This window comes from Tenrec ecaudatus, chromosome X (genome assembly GCF_050624435.1).
Source record: "Tenrec ecaudatus isolate mTenEca1 chromosome X, mTenEca1.hap1, whole genome shotgun sequence".
Taxonomy (NCBI): domain Eukaryota; kingdom Metazoa; phylum Chordata; class Mammalia; order Afrosoricida; family Tenrecidae; genus Tenrec; species Tenrec ecaudatus.
In genome coordinates this window covers 46134598-46154081 of record NC_134548.1, presented here as the reverse complement: position 1 = coordinate 46154081, position 19484 = coordinate 46134598, and the positions used below count along the sequence as shown (strand labels likewise).

The window sequence follows — 19484 nt, the reverse complement described above, 5'->3', positions numbered from 1 at the left end:
CCAATCTCTAAAAACACTCTAACTTGTAATTTAAAATACTTACTAGTTATGGCCGTGCCAATGTAATACATTTCCGTTAAAGAGTCTACAATCTGTTTGAGATTCCTCACACAGCCAACAGCTAATGCTACCAGTAACTCAAAACCTGCATTAATGGTAGCTGGCGAACTACACACTGGAATAGCCTGCTCAGCAGGCAATTCTCCATTTCTCATATACTGCAGGTAAACGTTGGATGCAGGAAAGATGAAATCATCAATTAACTCCTAAAGAATTGAAAGAAAGGATAGCATATTGGCAATAATTTTACAATTGTCAAGATCTCAGTATATCTCAGAAAATCTGGAATTCCTTTTTTAAAAAATAAAAACTTACGCCAAAGCAATATTTACAATTAAAAATGAGTCGACTGTACTTAAAAAAAAACTATTCTAAATACATTTACGTCTTCAAATGTATACCCAAATTAACTTATTTTGAATAAAAATAAAACTAAAATATTTTGTTTCCTTGAGTTACCACATATGTGCAGAAATTCATTAAGTAAACATAATATATACAGTCATATCACTACGGGCTTATTCACAATGGTGTGATGAAATAGCTTATTTCATCAACAGATGGGGGGGGAAAAAAATCACACTATGGTGCAAAATGTCTATTATGCATGATGTGGATGAACCTGCAGGAGACATTGTGCTGAATGAAATCAGTGAGACACAAAAGAAAAATACCACCCGGGAGGGTGCTATGGAAAGGGGGATCCCATTACAAGGATCGACATGTGACCACCTCCCTGGGGGACGGACAACAGAAAAGTGGGTGAAGGGAGACATCGGACAGGGTAAGATATTACAAAATAATAAATTATCAAGGGCTCCTAAGGGAGGGGGGAGCAGGGAGGGAGGGGAAAAATGAGGAGCTGATGCCAGGGGCTTAAGTGGAGAGCAAATGTTTTGAGAATGATGAGGGCAATGAATGTACAATTGATGTATGTATGGATTGTGATAAGAGTTATATGAGCCCCTAGTAAAATTTTAAAAGAAGAAAATGATGGTGGCATATGTGCTTGACACACTGGATGAATGTATGGATTGCGATAAGAGATGTAAGAGCCCCAATAAAAGTATTTAAAAAAAATAAAGATTTGTTGAAAAAAAGGGAGAAGGTATTTGAAAAAAAAAAAAGGATAAATACCACACAAGAACACGACTCTAAAAACACAAGAAAACGTTTACAAACAGAAAGAAACCTTTGAAAGTTACCAGGGGCGGAAAAAGGGTGACAGATAGGAAAGCTCTAAGGAGAGGTAGCTGTGCACTAAAATGAGACAGGCAAGTACAAACTAACTCAAGCTAAGATGGACACTGGAAGGACAACAAGTACAGGCAACAGAGATAAATACCATCACACACAGAATCCCGCAGTAACAGTGAGCGCAATGATCTACAACCGGATTCATATGTATAGGCAGCACATGTGGGGGCAAGGGGAAAGGAAATCAAGCAATCTGCGTTAACAGTCTTCAAAGACAAAGTTCTATTTTGATGTGACTGGGTTTTAAAGGTTTGTGAATGGACATTTATGTGTCCTGATCGAGAGAAGAGAAAAATTGATGAAAATTAGACACAAGGTAACAATCAGTTCCACATCCTCAAGCCCGACCAGACAAACCAGATGAAGCCTAATAATTATCAACGATGACTGCCAAGCAAGGGAGAAAACTATGCAACTCAAATCTAAAACTGTAAAATCTGACAGAGCTTGTGGACCCGTGAGACACGCTTCCGTTTCGGACTGGAGCTGAACATTGGCACCCCCCCCCTCCCGGTAGTACATTCTCAGACCAGCCAGCATGCTGGACAGGACATCAAAACGGCCTTCCCCAGGGGCAGAGCTCCCAAAGCAGGGAAAGAGAAGAAATCGGAAAGGAGAAGGTAAACAGAGGGTGCTCTCACACTGTGAGAATGGAACTCAATGCCAAACACAACTGTGTAATCATGGTTGAATAGAAAACAATTTGCCTTAACTTCCATCCAAAGCACACTAAGTTAAATGACAACAATATACACACAATCTTGCAAAAAATAAAGGTATGCTGACATCATTTAGAGTAGTCTGCGGTAGTAAAAAATTCTTATTTTCAAAATAAAAATTAATGCTTAACTTTACAAAATGATTTACACTACAATTTTCATTTACAAAATTTAGAAATTTCTCTTAAAGTCATAGCTATGCTTTAACCTTTATTAAGAGAAAAATTTAAAAACTAAGTAGGAAAAAGATCGAGGTAACATAGTAACCCACTGACAGTGAGTCAATTCAGACGCAATTATTCTATGGTATCCAAGGCTATTCACTTTTATAGGAACGAGATAGCCTCCCTTGTTGGTGTACTACTTATACCTTGGGCTATAGTCTGCATGGTCAGCAGTTCAAAACCACCAGTAGTTCCCTGACGCGTAGACTGGGCTTTTTATAGTTACAGCCCCAGAAAATCCATGGGGGGTACACTTTAAGTCAACACAGATTCCATGGGGCAGTTAGTGAGTTAGAAGACAATCTCATCTTTTCCCACCAAGTGCCTGCTGGGTTTGAACCACTGACATTGTGGTTAGCAGCTCAACACTTAACCGAGCACCACCAGGGAGCCTTAAAGACACTATGGATTACTCAGGCAAAATGAATACTCAGAAGCCAGTTACCTACTTAGGGACCAAGGACATAGAACTTACTTTGATGAGATTAGCACCTCCTTTTTCACAACCAATATGGTATTTTTTCTCAGGAGTTTGAAAGGCCAGTAATTCTTTTGTCACCCCAAGGTGGCCTTCTAAGATGGTTTCTTCAATACCTGTCTCACCTGTTCTTTTAACATCATCCTGCCAAAGGAAAACAAAACAATCAAATGCTAACTTATGAACCAGAGATGAGAAGAAAAAAAAAAAAAAGCTGAAGAGATGTAAAATCTCAAGAGATAATTCCCACAAACATTTTCATAGACGCAAGTTTACTTTTTCTCCAGAATTCTCTAGAAGTAGTATTTAACAACTCTAAGGAGTGCTCATTTGAAGGCTAAATGCTATAAAACTCTTCAAAAATAAATTTTCATACAACTCTAATAATCAAATAGAAGCAGAACATTAGCATTTGAAGTTTAAAGTAAATTAAGAATTACTACAAAGCTAACTACAGACTAATTCTATGAATCCTGAGCTACTTATACCCATCAATGAAAAGTATATTTTTTTGTTTTACCCAAACACCTAAACCTATAAACCCTATATTTATTACATATACTAGTTACACAAAAAACTCTACATTTATTACCAATATACGGAAAACACAGTATTAATAACAACTTACCCTAATTCTTTTAAGCCAATCAATTTCATTGTTGAGAAGAACTTCAGCATTGTGCACATTTATATTACTATTGTAAGCATAATTAAGAAGGTGCCTTAAAAGAGTGAAATAGTCGCCGGAATGTTTAGCTCTCTCTCTGGCTGTGCTCTAAAATCATAAAAGTAAATACATTAATTCATGAGTCTTGTTTAGAATCCATTTCATCAAAAAATTGTGTTTACAAGAACAAATGAAAAAAAGAGTATAGGAAATTACCAATGTTTTATTAAATAGATAGGTTCGGATCTAATTCTAATGCCAGTCCAAACTGTACACTCATGAATGTTGTTTAAAGAATAAATTACACTGTTAATTTATTACAGAATGCATCTCACCCCCAAAACGGTAAACAGCAAAGTAATGAAGAAAAGCAGAGGTCTGTGTCCCATGCAGCATCTAGTGCACGTCAGGAAGAATTGCTCCTGTGCCACCTGCCGGACAGTTCTGAAAGAAAACATCTCACATGTCATTTTCACCGAAGGAGATGGAGATTAAATTGTTAAAATCAATAAATAGGCTTAAATGTGCAGAGCCGCCAATAAATACTAAATGTAAGCTGTATGGTGAGCACCTTCAAATTGCCATGGAAGAGTTGATCCAACAATTTGACTATTTTAACAAGCAATGTGAACAGCACTGAGGCTTGACCTGGACCAGGCTAAACGTAGGAATGGGAAACAGAGCATAATAAGCCTGTAGCGTTTTTGGGGTGTGGGGGGGGGGGGTGGAGTACCCTCTAATATTTCTCTCTTGGAAATCTGGAAATGCTCACGTAGATTCTATTAAACCAACCCTTGCTTGCAATACTCATCATGCTCACACTTGGGTTTTCCTTTGTACAATTTGCCATAAAATCATTAGCAACTTTTATGTATTAATTTATGAAAAATAAATTTAACTAGGAAAATCCATTCTAAAGTTAAAAGCTTGAATGGAGGTAGGGTGTGACTGAGTTAAAGGATCACGTACATCTTTCAGAGACTGGAACATCTTTTTAGTCCTAACCTGAAGAGGTGTCTGCAGTCAGTCTTTTTTAATAGTTCTTAACAAGATTTTGAGATTAATTTGAATAAGTGGTAGGTTAAATAATGAACTCCAAACTTCAATTTATTAGACTCTCTCAGACTCAAGCCCAGAAAACTCTTCTAATGCTAAATGCTCTCTTCTAAAACTAAGCTTCTAACGCTTGATGTATACGACCCCTGGCTGGTTTCCACAAACTGTAACAATATCCACATATTGCCACAGATGTACCTAATATTCGGTGGAGGAGGTACTCAACTAGCAAGGTGTTGGTCATTCCTGCTGCCCTACGGTTGCAGTTATTAGTTGCTATGTAGTTACTCACAAGTCACAGGGAACCTATCTGACAGGGTAGAACCCAAAGGGTTTTCTAGGCCGTCATCTTCATGGTAACAGCGAGCTAGGCTTTGTCACCTACTTAAGCCCTCGTGGGTTCGAACTGCTGTCCATTTGGTTAACAGGCAAGCACATTTACTTAACCATTGAGTCACCAAAGTCCCAGTCCATTAACAGCTGATGGTGCTTTTCAATTCCTGAAAAAACTACCCGCTTGCCCCCATCTTCAACGCATACTCCCCAAATCCACCCACTGTCCACTGCTGCCACACTTACAGCTACAGTCATCTCTTACTTAGATTAGTGAAACCGACTTTCTGTTTCAAAATAGCAAACAGTAAGTTGAAAATGTTAAATCAGAGTACATCATTCCTCAGCTGACAACCCTTCAATGAATTGACATTTTCATCTAATGGAAAGCCAATGTCAATGTTCTTACAATGACCCATAAAATCCTATACCGACATAGTTCCCGTACGTTTCTTTAAAGTCAGTAGCGTCAGGCACATTACTGCCTCTGGCACAGCACCTGCACCTGCAACTGGGCTTCCTTAGCCTGAAAGTTCTCCTTTTCCACATAACCTATTCGGGATCAGTACTTCACTGTCGCAACCTTTGTTTAAAGGTCACTTTAGATAAGCTTAGGAATCTTGCTGGCTCTGAGGATTGAGCGCCGTGTAAAGGTCAGTGGTTTAAACCTATTAGCCACTCAGCTCCAAATGAGAACAATGAGGAAAGCTTATATTGGGAATGACTCAACGGCAGTGGGTTTTGGGTAGGTAAAGCCTTCCCAGATTATCCTGATCCTGCCTGTCTTCCATTTTCACCATCTATCTCATTCCACTTAAATGGTTAAGATTTGTAATTTTGTTGACTGCTATATCCCTCGTAGCCATAATAGTGCCTGGCACACAATAGGTTCTTGAAAAATATTAAACACACAAGACTGCCTATACCGTATTATATTCAGATACTACTTAGATCTTAACATTAAAGACCTTCTGTTATCTGTTAACCTCCTTTACAATATTATGCTTCTGTAAAGATTTATAGTCTCAGAAACCCCAAAGAGCAGTTCTACTCTGTCCTATAGGATTACTATAAATGGGAACTGACTCAATGGCGGCAGCAGGGGATAGGGGGTGTTGTTGGGGGGCTGGGTACAGCAATTACTCAAGTACATATACCCCACCTGAAGCCTCAAGCATACATGTACACAAATTTCTTATCTGAAACCCTTGGGACCAGAGACATTTAGGGATTCAGATTTTAGAAAGTTAATGCCTCGGTTTGAATAAAATTTTGCCAACAAATATGGATTTGCTTGAAAACTAAGGACAAAGGATTTTGAACCTGCAATGAGTGCTGTTGGCACCATAAAAACCAAAACCTAAAGCTCAGTACCCCCTTGCTGGTTGCAGATAAATGACTAGCACCATAATTCGAAGAAGTGCGTGTTGCAGTACTTGAACCCGTTATGTGCAAGGAGATTTCATTTAGGGTAAAGGCAAGAAAACTGATAAAAATCAAGTTCATTGAAAATCTTCTAAGGCAAAGAAATGAACCGAGTTCCCAATTTAGTTCTTCCCAATTTAGTTCAAGACTTAAAACCATCAACAGAAATAATGAACTGTGCTGCCTCCAAGTCTGACACCCTGCTAAATAGAGCTGAATGGGCCAGACCAAATTCAAGAAAATTACCCTAAAGAAAGCCTTAAAATAGTAGCCACTCCTATTCGAGCCCTACACAATGACTGAAGACTCTAAGAGGGCGCAAGGTGATCTATTTCATTCATTACACCATGCCCTCATACATTGCAACTTTAGCTTTAAAGCTTCAATTCAGCAAATTTGTGTTATCGCCTTCATATTAACCTATCAACTCCATCAATAAGCTTTGTCATTGTTGGATAATAGCATGTGATGGAATGGTAAACAAACTAAGTTCAGTGATTTTCACAAAATGTGTATGGCATAAATGGAATGTAACATTTTCGAGAAATCTGACAGATTGGCAGAAGATGTGAAGCCTAGCAGAATTACTATCACTGACTTAGGAACTGTGTCCCCAAATATGTTATAAATCTTCATGCTTGTCATCTGTTTTGGGAATGGAGGGTCATTGTTATGTGAAGGAAGGATTGGTGTAGGTTACCTTGATCCAATCTCTTTTAAGATATAAGCAAACTAGCAGAGAGAGAAAGAGATGAGGGGAGAAAGATGGCACAATTATCTAGGAGAAAAGCTTAGAGAGCCTAATTGATGAGAACTTCAGAGTTCTTCTAGTGTAGCGGTTCTGAACCTGTGGGTCGCAACCCCTTTGGGCATTGCAAGACCCTTCCACAGGGGTCACCTAAAACATCCTGCATACCAAATAGTTATACTACAATTCATAACAGTAACAAAATTAGTTATGAAGTAGCAATGAAAGTCATTTTATGGTTGGGGGTCACAACATGAGGAGCTGGTATTAAAGGGTCACGGCATGAGGGAGGTTGAGAACCACTGCACTAGAGCCTGCTATCTGAATTCTGACTTCTAATCTCCTAAATTGTGAGAAAACAAATTTGCTGAAGCCACCACTTATGTATTTTCTGTTATAGCAGCACAAGATGACTGAACACTCTTGTAATGAAAAGTTTTATAATTAGTCTTTATTCCCAGTGTTAAACTACAAGTTACCAAAAAACTACCCTATAAATTACAGGGATGTAATGAACAGTTTTACATTAAAAACACAAACAAAAAAAAAAACCCCTGGATATCTAGTAAGCCAAGAGAACACTAGAGCTCTATGTAATTGAAACAATTTAAACCACAAACATCAGATGAAGACATATCCCCTTCTTTCAGAAATTGAAAGAAGAAAAAAGATCAGTGTATTGCGAGTTAATGTGGACACTCTGTAGAGACCATAACCAAAGTTACTTAAGTGTGATCAAACACAGTTAGGTAAAAATTTCCGGAAGACCAAGGTGCTATAATGATAAAATTATTTGACTTCTGTTCCACATTTCATCAACATGGATTCGTTTGGAATTCCAGAAATAAAGCAGAAAGTGTGTAGACCGGAAAACGATACTTACTTGCTGTGACAGTGCAACAGTAAGTCAATAATGAACGTTTGCCAAGCCTTTTCTTTACTAAGTGCATCTAAGGCTGTCGGAATCAAGGCGAAGCATAACGTCATCACTTCCATTGCTTCGCAGCAAACTTGTTCATCTTCCAAGTCCAGCTCATTGCCAACGTTGGTCTGTAAAATCACAATCAGGAGCACATCACAATCACTTGCAATCCTTAAGCAGCTTTTAAAACTCTGAAAACAAATTTGGATAGGCAGTGCAGTGGAATTCCTGATTTCTGCTGTCTCCAGAAAGACCGAAGGAAAACACTGAGTTGAAGGAAAACGCTAAGTGCATCACCAGTTTCTTCATCCACCTGGCTTCCTAGAGTCCTTCTGATTTGTGCCCTATGTACCTACAATTCACTCCCTTCCCAAGAAAAGTTAGGTACCATGAACTAGATCTGTTATGTAGCTTAGATCTGTTATGTAGCTTATTTCCAATTATTTTTTATTAAAAACAACAACTATCTTAATTATTTGGGAAGGTTTAAAAAGACAAACTGAAATATGATTTGAATGGGTAGCTGATAAATTCTGACTGTATTCATCAAAAGTAGTAATTACATCACTTGAGAATTAATACTAGCATAAGGGGAAAAGATTGTAACATGGGTAAAGCGGGACACCATTGATAAAACTCATATCCTGGCGAAACAGCCACATGGCAGCCGAAAACCATATACCCTTGCTTGTCGTGCATTCTTTCCACAAATCAGGACATTTTAAAAATGCTGCGGGATGCAGGAAAAATTGTTAAAAAGCGGGACGTCTGGTCACCTTATCCGAGCACTCAAGTTGGGGAAAATGCAGGCTTATGTTGGCCATATGATGACAGAAAAAGGCAATTTCATTAAAAAGGCAGGCTCATGGAAGAATTCTGAAGTACTTAAGCTTCCAAGTAAAATTTCACTAAACATTCATCCTAACTAGAGCTACTGGTTAATTTAAAAAATACAAATGAGTAGCCCTTTCAGTGTAGCAGACATAATAAAAAATGTAGTCAACATGCATAATTAAGCAATGCTTATTCAAAAGAAATATAATTCTTACCTTTTCATAGATTTTTGTAATTTCTTCATTGGGGCTAAATACCAGCTGTAATGCCCCACATCCTGATGCCCAAATAATTTTCTGTATAGCTCTAATCACACAAATATCAGGCATGTACCTTGAAGCCTGCAAAGTAATAAGTAATGTTGTTGACAGGACATTAGAGTGAATTCATCATTAGATTTAAGAAAAATGGTTCTGATAGTCAAACCAAGCACCACTTTGGTTCCCGAGCTGCCTTTGTGCTGTTTTTTGGCATCAACACTTCAGCTGTTCTCCCCAGTGTTATCTGGCCCTGTGCTATTTCCACCCAAATCTTTCAAATGACAACCAAAATGATGTAACCATTCCAACTAGTTTATTTTATCCACGAGAGATGAAAACCTATGTCCACACAAATAGGTGTACAGAACGTTCATGGCAACTTTACATACAGTCAAAAAATATGGCAAGAGGAAGAATCCAAATGTCCACTAAATACGTGGATTAAAGAGGAATATTCATAATGGAATACTACTCTGCAATAAAAAGGAATGTATTGCTGATAAACACAAAAAATAATCTCAAAAGTGGTGCTCTCAGTTGAAGAGGCTGCGTCCGTATCACATTCTAGGAAACAGAAACTCCTCTATTGTGTCAGAAAGATCAGTGGTTGCTTGCAGCCAAGGATGGACCTCAAAGAAGCAGTGGTTTTACAAGTAAACACGTTTGTCAAAAACCCACTGCACACTTTACAAGGATGCTACTTATCGTATATCACATCTTACCTCAATAAAGGAGATTAAAAACAGAATACGAATATTATTTTATACCAATAATACCAGTATTAGCAAGTAAATATTATGTTAATGAAACTTAAGCCAAATGGAGATAGTGATTAAATTGAGCAGGGTCTAGGAAAATTAGGTCTCAAATTGTGAAAAATCCAGAGGGCCAAAGCTGAAAGGAATAATCTCAAGAGCTTTAAAAGTTTAATACTAACCTCATCAGATATCTGCTGAGCAAGACGAATGGACACATTTCTAAGCATGCACTCAGATGATGGATTAGGAATACTCTGAAGGGCACTTTGAAGCACCACTGCTTGATCATGAGTAACTTGGTTGACCTGAAAACAGTTAACCATTTTACTTGGGGTAAATAATTTGTACATAACCAAAACCCAACCATTTGCTCCCCATCCATCACCACTCTCTCAGGATAACCTCCTTGCAACATATAGTATAATTTAAGAATCCCTGGTCACCCATATAAAAAGCCCACTAATGTAGGCTTCCTCTTCTTCCTGTGCATATTGCTCCACACTCCCCCATTCTAGATGAAGTCAATATGTGGGTGTTTCTACACCTGGGCTCAGATTGACTTGCAGGGGATAAATGACACAACACACTGGTTCCACCTTCATCTAGAGAACACTTTCACATGCATGTTCCTGAGCAGACCCTGTTCAAGTCCTACTATTAAGAAATTCTTCTTGGCTGATGGTACCCGGCCACTGAGAGATGTAGTGTCTGGGGACTTGAAAGCAAACAAGCAGCCATCTAGCCCAGAAGCAACAAAGCCCACACGGAAGCAGCACACCAACATAGGTGATCGTGAAGGGCAGAGGAGACCAGGTCTCAAACAACAAAAGTGGTCACCGTGAACGAGGGGGAGTGCGTGATGGGGACCCAGTGCCCATCTGTAGACAGCTGGACATCCCTTCCAGATGGGTAGTGGGGAGGAGATGAGTCACTCAGGGTTCAGTGTACCAACAATGAAACTCAAAACCTTCCTCTAGTTCCTGAACGCCTCCTCCCTCCCAATTATCATGACCCCAATTCTACCTTGCGGACCTGGTTATACCAGAAGATATACAGCGGTGCAGTAGGGGGATCTGGAAACACAGGGAATCTAGGACAGACGAACCCCTCAACACCCGCGGTAGGAGTGGCGACACCAGGATGGAAGGGGGTGTAGAAAGGGAGAACCGATCTTGAAGATCTATGTGTAACCTCCTCTCTGGGAGATGGGCAATAGGGAGGTGGGTGAGGGGAGATGCCGGGGAGTGTAAGATAAGATATAATAATTATTTATAAACTATCAAGGGACCAGGGGGGTAGCAGGGAGGGAGGGGGACGGGGCAAAAAAAAAAAAAAAAAAAAAGGGAAACCGAGCTGATTCCAGGAACCCAAGTGGAAGGTGAATTATGAGAATGACGAGTGCAACGAATGTATAAGGTTACTTTGCTCAATTGATGTATGTATGGATTGTGATAAGAGCTGTATGAGCCCTAATAAAAAGATTTAATTTAAAAAATATTCTTTGTAAATAAAAAAATTGAGGAATAAAAAGTAATAAAAACACTGAAAAATTGCACTATAAATTAAAAATCTAAAAACAGACTAATTTTTATTAATTAGTTACTAGCCAGAAAATTATTTCAAGTTGTTATATTCTTCCTATATACTGTATTTATGAATATTTTAAGTATTTAAGACGTCGATTTTACGGATTGTGCATTTTATTCCTGACAGACTTAATAAAGACACATTTTCTCAATAAATATTAGTGAAAAAGTAAAAAGGGAAACAATTGTTTTGTTCACTTCATTAAGCACTCACATTAGGAATCACAAGTGCCTGGTGGAACAAATGAATTATGCTAAGCTACTGACCCTTAGGTTGATGGTTCAAATCCACCTAGCAGTATCCCAAAAAGGCCTGGTGATTTACGTCCATTGCAATCATTGAAAATCGTATGGAGTATAGTTTTATTCTGATACACATGGGGTTTACCATGAATCAGAATCAACTCAATGGCAATTAAGTTTGACTTTTGTTATGGGATAAGGCATCCTGACAAAAGTTAGTTTTTATCCTAGCAAGCAGCTCTCTTTTTACAACCTAATGAGAACCACTAAACCCTAAGAAACACAGAACAGTACAGGACACTCTAACAAAGCTTACTTGGGGAGCAGAGGTAGAGATTTACAAGGTCTGTTCTGTGTGCGCGTGAAAAAACCACTGGCATGTAAGATTATGCCACTTGTATTGATGACAACCCTTCTGTCCTAATCCTACATATCACATAACTAATTCTGTAACTATTTCAGCAATTATTTATAAAAGACAGGTACTCTTGCCTTTTAAATATAACCATAGTATCAGTCCCACACCTAAAAACAGAAAATTACTCCACATGACATACACAACGAATATTCCAATCTCCCTGATTCAAACCTAAGCCATTTCTAACGAAGAAAAACCATTGCTTATGAACTGAAAGCATAGTTTGTACTCTTATAACAGGCACTGAATAATACTGTCTTGAAAACAATGGGTGATGTGAATCAAGAAAGTGAAACCAACTCGGAAATAAAGACTAAGTCAGTGATCCAGTGGTTATAGGTCGGCAACAGGCAAAAGTGAGCCACCTCCTATGACCACCTGCATCTTTACAGAAGGCGCCCTGGTGCACAGTGGGGTTAAGCATTCAGCTGTGAATCAAAACGTTGGTGGATCAAGCCGATCAGCAGCTCTACAGGAGAGAGGTATAACGGAGAGTCTGCTTCTGTTTTAGACTTCAAAACCCTACTGGGTAAGTTCTATTCTGTCATGCAGGTTTACTATAAGTTGGGATGCAACATGTCAGCAAAATGTTTGGCTTGTTTTGGTGTCTTTATATACCTGTCCAGAAGGAGGTAGGAGGAAATTCATAAGGTTTTTAATTAGAGTTAAGATTAATTCAAAATCAAACAGGACTTAAAAGGTCAGGAAGTAACTACTCTCAAATTAACAAACAGTAAAAGAAAATTCTAAAATCAGGTACTACTGGAAAGGCATTTTAAACATTATGAATTGACCCTGAATATAATAAAGTGTTGCTGAAAAGTTTACTGGTTATTACCGATGTCATGGGATTCACGCCTTCTACACCAGGATGACAAGCTTCTGCCACAGCTCGCACATGGCCATAGCCAATGGCAGTGAGCAACAGTTTGGCAATCTTAAGAGCATTGAGGTAGGCACCCCTTCGAGTTTCCATGTCTGCATTTGGTAGGAAGTTGTTTCTTGTCAGCATACTCAGGACAAGGGGAAGACCACCACTTTTCAAGAAATGAAATTGAAAGTCGGAGGAGTCATCAGCCAGAGGTGCACCAGCAGGCATTAACAAGGCATAGACAACCTGGGGGGAAAAAGAAGAAGGATGTATTTAAAGGAGTTTCAAAGTAAGTCATTAACTTCTACTTCTCATACCATCACTGCTAAAAAAAAACGTGACTCATTCAAAACAGTACATTATAATGGTATCAATGTTCTTCGATTTCCATATGAAGTCATATTTACAAAAATCCTGTACATGCAAAAGGAAAAACACCAACCTCTGTTAAGTATAGCACTTGTGAGGCTGAGGGCCCAAAGAATAGGGAGTCAAGAGATGGGCTAAGGCTGCTCTCTCCAAGTTTTGCATGGTCCAAACAAATAGCTCTTAGTTTTTCTATTGTTGTGCTATCTGTAAGATAAACAAGACAGTTCAAAAAACCCCATAATTCATGGTTTCATTATGCTTCACTTCTATGACATATTGAAGGCTATTCAGTTAAATCATATGCTCAGTCACAAGACAACAACCCTAAACAATTATTATAAAGACAGAAAATAATGAATAGTAACACGTACTCGAACAGTGCAAACCTTGGAGCCCAACTGCCTGCATTTGTATTCTAGAACTGTCAATCAAACTATTTGAGCCTGGTCAAGTAACTTTCTCTTTCTGTTTTTCCATCTTGAAAATAGAAATTCCCTCATAGGGGTATTATTTGGTTGAAATGAGTTAATAAGGTCAAGGGACTTAAAAGAGATTGAATTACCCACAGAGAAGACGGCAATAAGTTCTAAGTTTAACAACAATTCCCAACAGAGGCACTTTTCAGGTAAGAATTGAGAATAATTTAAAATAGGATCACCCAGTAAATACCTCAAATTTACTCCTAGTTACCCAGCCAGAGAAAGAATTGATAGCCACGGCCTTTTCTTAGAATGGCTACTCTAACAGAAGTGAGCACATGTACTTGTCTGTATAAAGAAAGCAACACAGTGAGCTAACATTTGTGTTAACATAGTGACAGAATGGGTTAATCTTTGTTGAATGTTGACCTAAGTGCCAGGTATTAAAGTAGGAATTTCCCACCCATCACTTCATTTAATCCCCACAAATCTACAAAATAGTTATTCCTAGCCCACTGTTAGAGACAAGAAAACTCCAAGATTAAGATAACAAATATCTAAGGCTAACGGTTGGCACCCAGAAGAAGGATCTGAATTTGTGTGTTTGATACCAAATACTATAATTTTTCTACTGTAAAACAATCATCACTGTTTTTTAAAAGTTGTTTTGTTTATTTTTTTAAGCTGTTTTAAATGTAGGTAATATGCTTTGATTAAAAAAAATTTTAAAGGCATCCTCTCACATTTCTTGCTTGAACTGTCTGGTAGTAGTACACTCTCGCCATCTGGTGGCATCATATGATCAGGATTTGAGGTGGATTTTAAAAAAAATTTTAACTCATTTTATTGAGGGTTCTTACAGATATTATAACAATCCATGAATCAATTACATCAAGTAAACGTGTTTATATGTTGCCATTATCATTTTCAAAACATGATCATCTTACTTGAGCTCTTAAGTTCCCCAGATCCATCAATTATGGTCTAATTATGAGGAATGCACCCCTGAAAACCACTAGAATGAGAATATCAAAATACGACCATAATAATAGAACATAAAACAGGGAGAAGAAAACACCAGAGAAATATCAACCAGTTATGATAAGTAGAGTGTACAGAAGGTAGATAAATGGCATGGCAGGATGAAGATATGTTTGGGGGAGGGGGTGAGAGAATAGAGTATCTGATTCTAAAGATTTAGAAACAAATAGATGAACCAAAGGTCTAAAAGCAGTAAATGCTGTTTCCTCTCCTTTCATGAAGGAGCCAGGAAACCAACCCTCCTATAAGCATCAAAAGAAATCTGTGAACTCTCTTCAGAAAGAAAACCTGAGAGGAGGATCTGGATCAAGATGACCAAGTACAGCAAGAGTGGTAGAGACATTCCAGAATGTAATATGGCTAAGAATTACTACTTTATCATTTATATAGGGAAGGTAAATAGTTGATAAGCCCTATCAAACAAAGAGCATTTTAATCTTGAAATTTATAATTGCATTCTTTTTTTAAAATAATTGCATTCTTAAAAATATCTCAATGCAACATAGACAGGAGACTGGTTGAAAAAAACAGGGTGTAATAAACAACAGAATAATATGCAGATAGAAATCACTGCTAAACAACTGAGAGAGCTTCCTCATTCATTTGTACATCTGCATAATATTCTGTTATTCAAATAATACGCAATTGTGTATATGCACGATTAAGTAAAACAAGGGAAGTGCAACACAAAATTTAGAACACTGCATTTTGCGTTGAGTCTACAAAAAGATACTGGAATGATAACAAGAAAATTAATAAACATTTATTACTGAGAGGAAGTACCAAATGTATTCAGAAAAATTTAAGTTAATCTTTTTGAGTTGACTTTTAGAACCTGTACATTTTTTAACACATACAAAAAAAATTAAACAAGTAAGACCAGAAATGAAAAGGAATCCCTAGGTGGCAAGAATGGTTAAGTCATTAATTGAAAAATTGGCATGATAGCAAGCCATGAGCCAATACAGATAAACTGAAATGGCACATCACCTGACAGGTTATTCTGGCTAACAACCTGAATTGAATCATGATGAAAGAGATCATCTAAATCGAAGGGACAGTCTACAAAATAACTGGCCCTTAAACACCCCAGTTGTCAAGGTCATGAAAGTAAAAGACAGGAACTATCCCAGAAGGAAACTAAAAAGTTATGTCTGAGGCAAACAAAATGCAATGTTTTAATTCTATACGACATACTTGTTTTCTTTCAAGGAGACTACTGGATAACCTTGGGTACAATCTGATAATTATAAGGTAGTTAAGTTAATGCATTAATTTTAATTTCCTGACTTTTTGGTTTAAGTAAAAAAAAAAAATCCTTGGGTCCTGGCTGAACAAAAATGAGCAGTGGACTGGATTTGGGCCTGTGGACAACACTACCAATCTCTGGTATGCTACATAGCAGAAAGCATGTTTCATTTAAAAACAGAATTTGCTCATATTTCCCTGTATTATTTAGCGTGTACTTTATCAGATTCTCCAAAACATAACAAAAATAAAAGCAAACTAAAAAACTTACCTGGTGGCATAAGTTTCATAAGTACTCTTGCTCCATCTCTAAGAGGTGGCATATTGAGGCTGCTACCCAAGTCAGCAACTTGCCAAAGGAAAGAGATGTATCTGGGATGCAGTGACATTATCTAGAATAAAAAAAACAGAAAATGTTTTCGTTTGTAAATTAAGCAAGAAAACGTTTCTGAAATTTGTGTTTGTTAATCGCTATCATTTTTCCTTTTGTCATTTCGATCCTCTTTGAAATGGCCTCCCTCCCCCATCTTCTCCTTGTCATAAATCTTCCAGCACGCAGAACAGATCATTCTAAGTAACTGCCAGTAATGTGACAGCTTTTACTATTTTGCTAAACTTTCTATCCCATACAGTACTTAAAACACTGTACATAGTAACTGGCTACCATGACTCCTCCTAGTTAAATCCCTAATTTAATTGCGAAAGGGGGTCACATTCTTCTAAAGAACAAATTTGTACAATCTAAATTCATATATTCAAGCTGTAGAATTGATTACTTTTCTGTTAACACAATGTAACATTTTTTTTAATGTAACACATTTTTGTTTTAACTTTCAACTAAGTTACAATCATCTTTCAGAGGGATCCATTCTGAAGTTCATTGATGACTAATTGCATAATAATTTGTATGTTGCCCCATTAAACAGTAAGATCATGAAGGGGGAAAAAAAGACACCCACTGTTCTACATACTTCTATTTATTCCTAGAGAACCCAAGTGTAATGCTTTGGAAGTAACAGCTTAAGACTGCATCCACGTACCACCCCAGGCAAACAGCTTTCCACTTCGGGATTGGGACCGTCACTGTAATGATTTCCATGGTTTCCAGGTGATCCAGTTGAAGAATCAGAAGAACTATCTGGACTTGAAGGCATATTGGAGCTTATTTGGGTAAGTTTAGCTGTAATTAACTAAAAAAATGACAAAATGTATTAGTATCAAGAATGGGGAAAATACATTCACAAAACAAAACTTAGTGGTATACCAAAATAAAAAAACAAAAGTATTATGTGCTATATTTCAGACATTTTAAAAGTACTGTCTAACGAAGCCAGTAAAATAAATTGTTTTTTAAAAAACTTTCCTCTCTACAGAAGTGCCACAATGCCTGGCTTGCTTAGTGATAGAATCCAAATCTGTAATAGAAAAAATACCTATCCACTTACTTTCTTGAAAAGTGTGATTTTTATACACTTACCGATTTATCTTTTAAATTTAATTGTCCAATCAGCTTTCTATCATCTGCAGAATCTATCAGCTCGCCACCCACGAAAAGCTCAATTTTTGTATGGGCAACATTGGCCTTAATACGATTGAGAATACAACGTCGTACCGAACCAATTGTGTCATTTGTATGAGACCACACATCCAAGTCATCAACCTGTCTGCCTTGGTTTGGAAATCGAACTATAAAAGACAGGTGTTTACCACGAAAAGCTCTAGAAGGGAGGAAAACAAAATATCATCATCAAATTCAGCAGGCTATCAAATACTGGTGGCCCCCAAAAATGTTGGTCATTTAGTGTTAAATATTTTATTAAAAATGTATATATTATAACTCAAAAATAAACGGATTGTTATACCCATGGCTGCAGAACGTTAGATTTGTAGTTATAATAAATTCAAGCAAAGACAAGAGTTAACACTTCACTTCTTTTTGTGGTACAAAAGTCCAATATACTAAGTATTTTTAAATATGGAAGATAAACTTTAGCTTGACAGCATCAATAAAAATGTCGTCAGCCCCCCCCCCCCCGCAAAATAAAAAAAATTCTCAACAACAAAATTTACCCTAGAATGGTACTTCTATTAAGCATGAAGCATTTTGGGGAATAAGATACATGATACAAAAAATAAAAGTCACGATTAACAGACTTACTTTAAACAGTACTGATAACATTCATGCTATAGGTCAGTGATTCTCAACCTTCCTAATGCCACAACCCTTTAATACAGTTAGTTCCTCATGTTGTGGTGACCCCCAACCATAACATTATTTTCATTGCTACTTAACTGTTAAGAAGAGTTGCGCAATAAAGCAGTTTCTCAAGGGGAAAAATGAGTGGATCACTGATTTTAATAAATGAGAATTCAGTGTCAAAAAAGATCCTTAAAAATTAAATCTATTACCAAAATTTTAATTAAGGTGCAAATTGTTTTTCTAATGAGGACATTTCTGAAAATAAAAATTCCTTCACTCTTTTTACTTGCACGTCACTTTTAAATAAAATATACCAAGTAAGTGAGGACTTCAGGAGTACCTCCATGACTAACCTTGACATTGGGAGAATTGTTCTTTCTTCATGATAATCGCTGTCACACTCATTTATGTATTCCCGCAAAACAGTTAATACTCGAACCATTCGAACAGCTTCTTGCCTCGCACAATTAATACTGTCTTTGTCACCATCCAAAACACACAGCGTGTCATAGGAGGCTTTCAAACGATCAAAGCAGGACTGAATGAAGTCTTCATGGATCACCACCTACAAATAATAGGCCAAATTAAAAACAGGTCATGTTACTCTGAAATGTAAAAATTAAAGGCACCCTGATCAGAGCCTATGAAATATGCTTTCTAAAAGGAAGAAATGTGTCTCAGGATAAACTGAGGCAAACCAGATTGAGTAGAGTTTTTTTCCATTTAATAACTATACTCAAAATCCTACCACATCAAATAACATCAAATACCTAAAGAAAATTATCAAGGCAAGATTCATTTAGTCAGCAAGTTTCTACAACACAGGTGAATTAAATGGTTTAGACATAATGTATCAAAGATTTCAACTACAAAATTTCCAGTAATGTTTTAAAAATTGTGAGTTAATACATAAATCATTATCATTCCACAGATCAATCATGGCAAGTAGAATTGTATAATTTGCTACCACATTCAGTTTCCAAACAGTTTTATTCCTAGACTTCTTGACACCATCTCCCTTTTGAATCGGATTTGTTTTTTAATCTTAAAAGCAAAAAAGTTGTTTCAATCAGAAATGTATGCACTTTTTCTTTTAAAAAAATCATTTTATTCATTTAATCGTTCAACTCTTACCACAATCCATTGTGTCAAGCAAATTTGTACATTTGTTGCCATCATCATTCTGAAAACATTTGCCTTCTACTTGAGCCCTTGGCATCAGCTCCTTCTTTTATCCCCTCCCTTCCCACCCACCCACATCCCTCACGAGCCCTTGATAATTTATAAATTATCTTGTCATGTCTTATACTGTCTGACATCTCCCTTCACCCATTTTTCTGTTGTCTGT

At 37.3% G+C, this 19484-nt stretch overlaps 1 protein-coding gene across 8 annotated transcripts in view; it reads right to left on the bottom strand.

Annotated features, from left to right (window-relative positions):
* USP9X (ubiquitin specific peptidase 9 X-linked) overlaps positions 1 to 19484 on the bottom strand; it is a 106550-nt gene that overhangs the window by 25125 nt on the left and 61941 nt on the right. For all 8 annotated transcript variants that reach the window (XM_075539498.1, XM_075539495.1, XM_075539493.1 and 5 more), the window contains 13 exons: positions 18490 to 18701; positions 17414 to 17654; positions 16977 to 17126; positions 16208 to 16328; positions 13302 to 13432; positions 12827 to 13105; positions 9921 to 10046; positions 8939 to 9064; positions 7851 to 8017; positions 3741 to 3849; positions 3367 to 3513; positions 2736 to 2882; positions 44 to 266 (listed from right to left, as the gene is read on the bottom strand). In XM_075539498.1, coding sequence (XP_075395613.1) covers positions 44 to 266; positions 2736 to 2882; positions 3367 to 3513; positions 3741 to 3849; positions 7851 to 8017; positions 8939 to 9064; positions 9921 to 10046; positions 12827 to 13105; positions 13302 to 13432; positions 16208 to 16328; positions 16977 to 17126; positions 17414 to 17654; positions 18490 to 18701 — 2179 coding nt within the window. The remainder of the gene's footprint in view (positions 1 to 43; positions 267 to 2735; positions 2883 to 3366; positions 3514 to 3740; positions 3850 to 7850; positions 8018 to 8938; positions 9065 to 9920; positions 10047 to 12826; positions 13106 to 13301; positions 13433 to 16207; positions 16329 to 16976; positions 17127 to 17413; positions 17655 to 18489; positions 18702 to 19484) is intronic.